Source organism: Phasianus colchicus, chromosome 1 (genome assembly GCF_987193195.1).
Source record: "Phasianus colchicus chromosome 1, bPhaCol1.hap1.1, whole genome shotgun sequence".
Taxonomy (NCBI): domain Eukaryota; kingdom Metazoa; phylum Chordata; class Aves; order Galliformes; family Phasianidae; genus Phasianus; species Phasianus colchicus.
Genome location: NC_143436.1, coordinates 162392580 through 162402165, shown reverse-complemented (window position 1 = coordinate 162402165; position 9586 = coordinate 162392580). Strand labels below are relative to the sequence as shown.

The window sequence follows — 9586 nt, the reverse complement described above, 5'->3', positions numbered from 1 at the left end:
CATCACATAACCATTTATGTATGTTCTATATTGCTATTCACACTTGCATAATGATTTTATATATATGGCCAGTAAAAATACAGGACTTGTAACTATGCATTTGAGTTAAGTATTTACATGCTCAAATTTAAGACTTTATTGATTAAATTACACAGACAATAGATTAAACTGAATGATTAACCTATGCAAAACATATATATGTTATTTACTGTATTATAACCGTCATGAAATAATCTCAATAACAATGATTGACTTGGATGTCAAATAAGCATAGGGAGAAAGTTTACTTAATAATTAAGAATACAGTTAGGTGGACAGGATAAATCCATCAAGACCTTCAGAAGCATGTTTATTTTCCTTGATCACACAGAGATTACATTTGTGCATATTAGTGACTAGGTGATTCAGATGTGTGCCTGATTTAGACTACATATGTAGTACCATTGTGTAAGGGTATCATGCAAGCTATGAGCCAAATCAGGTCACACAAGAGCTTTCATCTACTCCTAAAAATTAACAGTCACCTACCTCTGTAGTGTGGGAACTAACAATTATACAGATGGTTTTTCTCATTGTACTAGAGAAAGGAGCTGAGGATTGGTGATGTAACATGACTAAGCCTAGAATAATGGGAAATTAGGGAGTAAATTCTGACTGAAGCAGTCCATCTACATCTGGAGTCATATCTGGATGCTAGATAGCCTCTCTACATTTCCCAAAGAAAGTCTGTCAATAAGATATTTTCACTAATGGTTTAGCAATTTTACAAAAAGTGAATAAAGTATATTGTATTAAAAAATATAGCATATATGTGCATAAAGTAAGAATACATCCTGATAATTCCATACTCTTCTTCTCTAACTAACAACACTTCTTCCCTAATTTTCCTGTGATTACTAGAGTTGCAAAGATCTAAGTTTCCTCCCTATTGATTGACTTGGAATTAATTCATAGGTTGTGTTGTAGTGTGCTTTCAGCCTTCTTTCAGCCAAACTTCATTTCCTCTTTTCCAAGTATTTTTCTAAGTAAGAATTTTGTACATAATATGTAAGTGTTAAACAAAGCATTAAGTTGGCTAATATTGTTATTAATCTTGGGACACACAGTAGGACAGCACGAACATTATTATTGGGCTTCCTTAATTTGACCTTGAGAACAGACAAATTAAGGTCAGAAAAAGAACCTGAAATTTGATACAGCAATTGGATGTCAGTACCAGCTTTGTGACTTCAAGTCTGAGGTAGTTTGTATGCAACAGCATTTAAATTTCAAAATTTTTTCTCTTTACTATCACAAGTTGAATGTGAAAACCATTGTGCTTAATTCTTGCTGACAAATACTTTCACATGTATTGACAAACAGTCAGCTGCAGTTGAATAGAACAAGGCAGCTACTTGCAAATCTCAGCCAAGAGCCAATAACTGATATTCTTTCTTCTTTGCAGCTCACTAAGGGATTATGTGAGAAAGTAAGACATTTCAGAGACATACTTGCGTTACCATTCTTTTGTCTGTACATGCTCATGGAAGAACATCAGTTATTCTGTAGGCACAGAGTGATTACTTGATCTATTCACTGAAGTGTCTGGGAAGCCCTAATGGGATCCCATTCTGAAACTGTTATACTCTGCATGATGCTAATAAACTTGTCTTGGGTGCACTGAATTTGTTCTTGACAGTCTAATATTGTCTTTTCTTCGACCATGAAATGTCTTTAATGACAAAAAAAATCTCAGCAGAGCAATAATACACCAGACAGAATAAAAATCCATACTTTGCATAGGCTCCTTATCACTCCTTTGAATAAAATCTAAATGTGTGTATTCATTCTAAGCAAAAGTTTTAGGATTATCCCTTAAAAATATGGCAAAACATACAAACAAAATGGAAACAATGTTCACAAAACTTCACAAAACTGATAGAATCATGAGGTCTTTCTGAAACTGTAAGCCAACAATAATACATTTCTTAAGCTGTGAGCCTATACTGAATGGAGAGAAGTTACAGGAGCCTCGTAGGAATCAGACTTGATGATTCTTGTGGGTTATCTATAACTCAGGACGTTCTATGATTCTATTATTTTATGTATGGTATGTGTATAGTTATCTGGATTTAGAAATCTAGGATATTGCCCTTGGCTTTATTAAGAATCCAGACTAAACCTCGAACCAAGGAAGGGTTGAGCCTTTATGAGATTCTCTATGGAAGACCTTATGCTGTACAAAAGGGGGTTTCAATGCAAGTGGGGAACAAAGTGTTGACTGAGTATATGATAAGCTTGGCAACAACTAAGGAGAATGGAAAAGGCAGTATTTGGGACCAGGGCACGAGGCCTGGATGGTCCAATACATGATATCTCGCCAGGCGACTGTTTATGTTAAATCCCTCTCAGATTCACCCTTGGAACCAAAGTGGGAAGGACCTTATCAAGTACTCCTGACCACCTACACAGCAGCTAAAGTAGAGGGACAAATTCCGTGGATACACCATACCCGCCTGAAGAAAGTGACTCAACCACTTTGGACTGCGGAGACCAGGGGACCCCTCCAAGTGGCACTCCGAAGGAAGCAATAACATGAGGGACGTTGAAAGATTAATAATGGTGTTGTTGAAACTACTGCTAGGAGGGGGAGTGGAAGCCATACATAACATAAATGTTAGAACTAACATGTGGGTTACTTGGGCTAACCAAACTAACCAAGAGTCTTTTTGCCTCGCGTTACAATCAGCCTCAGACCCCTTCCAAACATGCCTTATTGGGGTTCCATGGGGTTTTCAGTGGTCTGTATTCCAAAGTTAAGTGAGCAACACTGTGGGCTTGTCTGCAAATCTCACAACTCTATGTGGTACGCTGGGGATAAGCCCAGGATCCACTCTGACTTGCCCGAAGTACAAAGCAAATACGGGGGCAGAAGATGCCTTTCATATGAGTGTTATAATTAATAGTTTGAATATTAGCCGTCCAGACCCAGAGGAGTTAGATTTGTTGGGATCAGTAGTGCACAGTGAATCCAGACGTGACCCAAATAGAACGCGGTGCTTTCACTTTGGAGGCAAAACAGCAACAAGTGTAGCCTCCATGGCTGAGTATTGGGGTAAAAACGAGTTAGAACTTTGGAGGACCATGAATTGCATAAGCCATGACTCGACCTTCACCTATGTATCTGGGAATGGCCTCCCTTGTGAAGAAGAAACGGATAATGTGTGGAACAACAGTATGCAAGCAAAACAACTGCCACCCGGGATATTTCTAATATGTGGGGATCGAGCCTGGCCTGGTATACCGGTAAGGCCAGTAGGTGGGCCCTGTTATCTTGGTAAGTTAACCCTGTTTGCTCCCAGAATGAGAGACCTTCTGAACAGCACCATTTGGAAAAGCAGTAAGTCACATAGGGGCGGCAGGAGCATACACCAATTATCGGAAACCTGCAATAGTCAGATTACATTTTGGAATTCTCCTACTAGGATAATAGCCACCTTTTTCACTCCAATACTTGCTGCAAAGAATGCCGTGGATTTGGAAAGGCTGGCGTGCTTTACAGCAAAAGAATTAAATCTTACCTCGGCAGTAATATCAGATCTGGTATACGATGTGGATAACATACGCCACGCAGTACTCCAAAACCGAGCTGCTATAGATTTCATATTACTTGCTCAGGGCCACGGTTGTGAGGATCTTAGTGGAATGTGTTGCTTTAACCTTTCGGACCACTCAGAGTCAATACACAAGAGGCTCATGAAGATAAAAGATAATATACAAGAAATACAAATAGAAACCAACCCAATTATGGAGGGACTAAAAGGGATATGGGAAACACTGACTAACTGGCTGCCTAACTTTGCTTGGCTCAAGAAACTATTTGTATCCGGAATTGTCATAATCTTTCTGCTCGCATTAACATGCATTGCAATGAGGTGTGTACTATGGCTGTGTAAAACATCGGGACCAAAGAATAGTTACAAAACATGGAAAATGCATAAGCTGAGACAAAAGGTGGAAAGCGGGAGTTACTTTAAGTCCTCCCTTTTCCAAAATGGGGCTATCTAGCGAAAGAATTTGCTAAGTTGCAATAAAAAGGGGGGAATTGAGACAGTAAAGTGGGAAAGATGAAAGGGGGTCTGTAACATTGCTTGGTTTTACTAACTCAAAGAAATTAGCATCACGTAATTTAACCCTTCTTGCTAACTCAGGAGGAATTTATTGCTTAGCTTAGGGAATTCGTTTCTTAATTTAACCTCTTGTTAGCTCAAGGGGAACTTATTGCTTAACGTTTGCTAGCCCAAAATACGCTCCCAACAGACAGCCGTCTCTAGTCAGCAGAAAGGGCCCCTGAGAACGTGAGGGGGAGGCAAGGATAGGCAGAATTAGAGATTGCTGAGGTATGCAGAACAGGAGAAGAGCCCAAAACTGGGACAAAGGTCGAAAGGACATGGCGAGGAAGACGTCTGACTTCATCCCGGAACGACCACCAGAGGGGGAGGAAGACGTCGGGCCTTCATCCAATGGATGCTGCTGCGCATGCACTGGGGAGGGGGACAGTATGTAAATGAACTCCCGGAAAGGTGATGAATATGTTAGTGAGTCTTGGGTAACACTCCCAAATATGTATGGATTGACTTATAAATGTAACGGGATCTCACTTTCTGGTGTGCAAGTTAGGAGGAGTGATCCCCCTTGCACCCAGCGTGTGGCGCAGTGCTGAAATAAAGACGTACCTGCTCTTATAACCTTACATGGGTTAGAGAGTTTGATTCCGCAAATCAAGGCCACATTTAGAATACTGTGTCCATTTTTTTGGGTCCTCAGTTCAAAAAAGACTGGAATCTCCTAGAAAGAGTCTAGTGGAGGGCCTGAATCATTTCCCTTGTGAAGAAAGGCTGAGACATCTGAGTCTGTTCAGCCTAAAGAAGACTGAAAGGGTATCTGATTAACACTTCTAAATATCTAAAGTGTGGGAGATCATTGGATGAGGCCAGAGTTTTCAATGATATGTGGTGATTGCACAAGGAGAAATGGCCAACATCTGGAACACAGAAAGCTCCGTACAAATATGCAGAAAAAATCTTCTTTACAGTGAGAGTGACAGAAATGGAACAGGTTGCCCAGAGAGGTTGTGGAGTTGGTCTTTGGAGATGTTCAAGACTCATCTGAGTGCCTACCTATGCAGCATACTGTAGAGAGTCTGCTTTAGCAGGGAATTGGTCTTTCTCTGGAGGCTCACTGATCTATAGAGAACTGCTGAATAGAGCTCTCTGGCTGTAATCATCCAACCAATTCCTTTTCCACTGAGTACTCTAGCCTTAAAATCTTCATCTCTCCCACTTAGAGATAAGAATGTGGTATGGGATCATGACCTTGCACAAATCCAGGTAGATGACATCAGTTGCCCTTCCTTTGTCCACTGATGCCATCACTCTATTATAGAATGCCACCAGTTTGGTCAGCTACGGTCAGCCTTGGGGAAGAAGTGGTGGCTTGTGTGTGCCTTAACACAGCTTCCAGGAGGATCTGCTTCATGATCTTTCCAAGCACAGAGGTGAGGCTCACCAGCCTGAAACTCCCCAGGTCTTGCTTTCTTCCTTTCTTAGAAATTGAAGTGATGTTTTCATTTTCCCAGTCACCAGGGACTTTACCTGAATGCCATGACTTTTCACATATGATGGAGAGTGGCTTGGCAAACCTGAGACCAGTTCATAAGGCTGAATATGTACAAACCTTTGGGATCAGACAACATTCATCCTAGAGTCCTGAAAGAACTGGTCTGTTGTAGCTAGTATTCCCTTTTCATTTATCAGAGGGTGTATACACTCTTCGACCTTTCTCTTTTACCCATTGCACCCATAGAATCCATTCTTGTTGTTTTTCACATCATTTTTGTCAAATTTATTTCAATTTGCTCCTTGGCTTTCCTGATCTATATAACACTATGCATGCCCAGATAGTGTCCCTGTATTCCTTCCAGGCCACATATACCTGCTTCCACTGTCTGTACATTTCCATTTTTTCTCTTCATTTGAACAGCAAGTCCTTGTTGAACCATGCTAGTTTCTTGCCTCCTCTGCATAATTTCTCATTCCGGGGGGTGGAAAACTGTTGTGCTCTCAGAAAAAATATTCCATTCCTTTGTCTCCAGGGAGACTTTCCTAGGGAATACCATCTATCATTTGCTTAAAAAAATGGAAGTTCAGTCTCCTGAAATTCAAGGTCTTGACTCTACTCTTTGCCAGATCTGTATTCTTAAAAGTCTTAAACTTAACACAGTCCCTATAAACCAGAGTGCCTCCAATCTTAACCTCTTTAATCATATCTCCTGTGTGTTAGGGAGCATCAGGTTCAGTAAAGACTTCTGTTTGGTCTGTCTAATACCTGGACCAGAAATGTATCCCCAGCAAATTCTAGGAATCTCCTGCATTACTTGCTGCTCACCATATGGTTTCCAGCAGACATCCAATTGGTTGAAATTCCCCCCATCCCGATCCATCAGGATGAGACCCTGTGAGCATGACTCCCATTATAGATGAATCAAGAAGGCCTCATCCACTGGCTCCCCTTTATCAGATGGCCTCCGGGGTTTGCTCTCCTCCTTCTTCCTGGGTTAATCTAACTAGGAGGACTGAGGAGAACACTACCTGTGCTCCCACTCCTTCGACATACACCAAAGGACTTATTAAGTCCTATTAAATATTTTCTAATTTCCTAGTTTTCAAAAAGATTCAAGTTGGATTCAGTTAGTAATTCTGAATTCCAGTAATGTATCCTTATTCAGGTGTTATCTCTCCATGGCCAGCTGTATTCTATTTACCAACAGATTATAACACTGTATTGGCAGATATGTTCAAATAGAAAGTTACTCATGGAGACCTACATTTCAGTTAAATGCACATGCATAATATTCTTTTCAAGACATTAAGTTTAAAATGAGCCAATATCTACTTCCATTTGGTCTCTTTTACTTAGAAAAAGAAAAGAAAAGAAAGAAAAGAAAGAAAAGAAAAGAAAAGAAAAGAAAAGAAAAGAAAAGAAAAGAAAAGAAAAGAAAAGAAAAGAAAAGAAAAGAAAAGAAAAGAAAAGAAAAGAAAAGAAAAGAAAAGAAAAGAAAAGAAAAGAAAAGAAAAGAAAAGAAAAGAAAAGAAAGGAAAAGAAAGGAAAAGAAAGGAAAAGAAAGGAAAAGAAAGGAAAAGAAAGGAAAAGAAAGGAAAAGAAAAGAAAAGAAAAGAAAAGAAAAGAAAAGAAAAGAAAAGAAAAGAAAAGAAAAGAAAAGAAAAGAAAAGAAAAGAAAAGAAAAGAAAAGAAAAGAAAAGAAAAGAAAAGAAAAGAAAAGAAAAGAAAAGAAAAGAAAAGAAAAGAAAAGAAAAGAAAAGAAAAGAAAAGAAAAGAAAAGAAAAGAAAAGAAAGGAAAAGAAAGGAAAAGAAAGGAAAAGAAAGGAAAGGAAAGGAAAAGAAAAGAAAAGAAAAGAAAAGAAAAGAAAAGAAAAGAAAAGAAAAGAAAAGAAAAGAAAAGAAAAGAAAAGAAAAGAAAAGAAAAGAAAAGAAAAGAAAAGAAAAGAAAAGAAAAGAAAAGAGAAAGAGAAAAGAGAAAAGAGAAAAGAGAAAAGAGAAAAGAGAAAAGAGAAAGAAAGAAAGAAAGAAAGAAAGAAAGAAAGAAAGAAAGAAAGAAAGAAAGAAAGAAAGAAAGGAAGGAAGGAAGGAAGGAAGGAAGGAAGGAAGGAAGGAAGGAAGGAAGGAAGGAAGGAAGGAAGGAAGGAAGGAAGGAAGGAAGGAAGGAAGGAAGGAAGGAAGGAAGGAAGGAAGGAAGGAAGGAAGGAAGGAAGGAAGGAAGGAAGGAAGGAAGGAAGGAAGAAGGAAAGAAGGAAAGAAGGAAAGAAGGAAAGAAGGAAAGAAGGAAAGAAGGAAAGAAAGAAAGAAAGAAAGAAAGAAAGAAAGAAAGAAAGAAAGAAAGAAAGAAAGAAAGAAAGAAAGAAAGAAAGAAAGAAAAAAGGAGGGAAAGAGGGAAAGAGGGAAAGAAATGAAAAGAATAAGTCCTTAAAGGGATAAGGAACAGAGAAATATTAAAAAAATGGAAATTAACAGTCATTGTAAAGCAAAATTTCCTTAAGAAACATGACAACACTGGCTCCATAAGAAGTATTCCAATTTTTCAGTTTCCTTATATCATTTCTATAATCTTTTTTCTTTTCCCAACCCAGACACCTTTCCCTTTCAGTAAATGCTTAAGGTCCAATTATTCTTTTCAACGTCTTTTCTTCCATAGAACATTTACTCCTGAAAGATACATAGCTCTTCAAATGGACTGAATTTTTAAAGTTTCTAGAGTCAGAAGAAGTCAGGAAAGGTGCCTTTTTTCACCTTCTTTTTTTCTTCTTTTTGTCAAGGTCAGTACTAAGCTTTGCTTGACTTTTTCTCTAAATGAAGAGAGCGATTTAAGATTCCTTGTGGTCTTATGAGTTCCCTGTGATCAATTGACCAAAATTCACTCTTACCACTTGTTTTGTCATTGACTATTATATTTGGAGTAGCAGGAAATACTAGAATAAGGGGAATGTTCACAGCTTCTGGGACATGAGGACAAGATCATAACTTTTTGAATTTTCCTATTTTTCTTAGAATTGAAGTAATGAGTTTTGCTGTCATTAGATGTAGTGAAAAGAAAAATAAGAAGGAAGAGTAGTATTTAGCTGCTCCTGTATTCAAGTTGTAGGCATATAGTTACAACCCAGCTTATAATAATGAAAAATTCTGTCACAAAGCATTTTCTGTTATTTTGCATCCGTGATCATCTTTCCTCCTTTCCTCCTTTCCTTTCCTTTCCTTTCCTTTCCTTTCCTTTCCTTTCCTTTCCTTTCCTTTCCTTTCCTTTCCTTTCCTTTCCTTTCCTTTCCTTTCCTTTCCTTTCCTTTCCTTTCCTTTCCTTTCCTTTCCTTTCCTTTCCTTTCCTTTCCTTTCCTTTCCTTTCCTTTCCTTTCCTTTCCTTTCCTTTCCTTTCCTTTCCTTTCCTTTCCTTTCCTTTCCTTTCCTTTCCTTTCCTTTCCTTTCCTTTCCTTTCCTTTCCTTTCCTTTCCTTTCCCTTCCTTTCCCTTCCTTTCCCTTCCTTTCCTTTCCTTTTCTTTTCTTTTTCCCTTCCCTTCCCTTCCCTTCCCTTCCCTTCCCTTCCCTTCCCTTCCCTTCCCTTCCCTTCCCTTCCCTTCCCTTCCCTTCCCTTCCCTTCCCTTCCCTTCCCTTCCCTTCCCTTCCCTTCCCTTCCCTTCCCTTCCCTTCCCTTCCCTTCCCTTCCCTTCCCTTCCCTTCCCTTCCCTTCCCTTCCCTTCCCTTCCCTTCCCTTCCCTTCCCTTCTCTTTTCTCTTTTCTCTTTTCTCTTTTCTCTTCTTTTCTTTTCTTTTCTTTTCTTTTCTTTTCTTTTCTTTTCTTTTCTTTTCTTTTCTTTTCTTTTCTTTTCTTTTCTTTTCTTTTCTTTTCTTTTCTTTTCTTTTCTTTTCTTTTCTTTTCTTTTCTTTTCTTTTCTTTTCTTTTCTTTTCTTTCTTTCTTTCTTTCTTTCTTTCTTTCTTTCTTTCTTTCTTTCTTTCTTTCTTTCTTTCTTTCTTTCTTTCT

At 38.5% G+C, this 9586-nt stretch overlaps 1 protein-coding gene across 1 annotated transcript; it reads left to right on the top strand.

The window, feature by feature from the left end:
• The first annotated feature begins 3078 nt into the window (after positions 1–3078).
• Positions 3079–4592, top strand: LOC149920209 (syncytin-2-like). The gene has a single exon (XM_090145662.1). The coding sequence runs from the start codon at positions 3079–3081 to the stop codon at positions 4045–4047; it is 969 nt and encodes a 322-aa protein (XP_090001788.1). The 3' UTR covers positions 4048–4592.
• Positions 4593–9586: the final 4994 nt, after the last annotated feature.

Coding starts and splice junctions, on each gene's coding strand:
- LOC149920209 (XM_090145662.1), top strand. CDS start 3,079: ATGGCTGAGTATTGGGGTAAAAACGAGTTAGAACTTTGGAGGACCATG.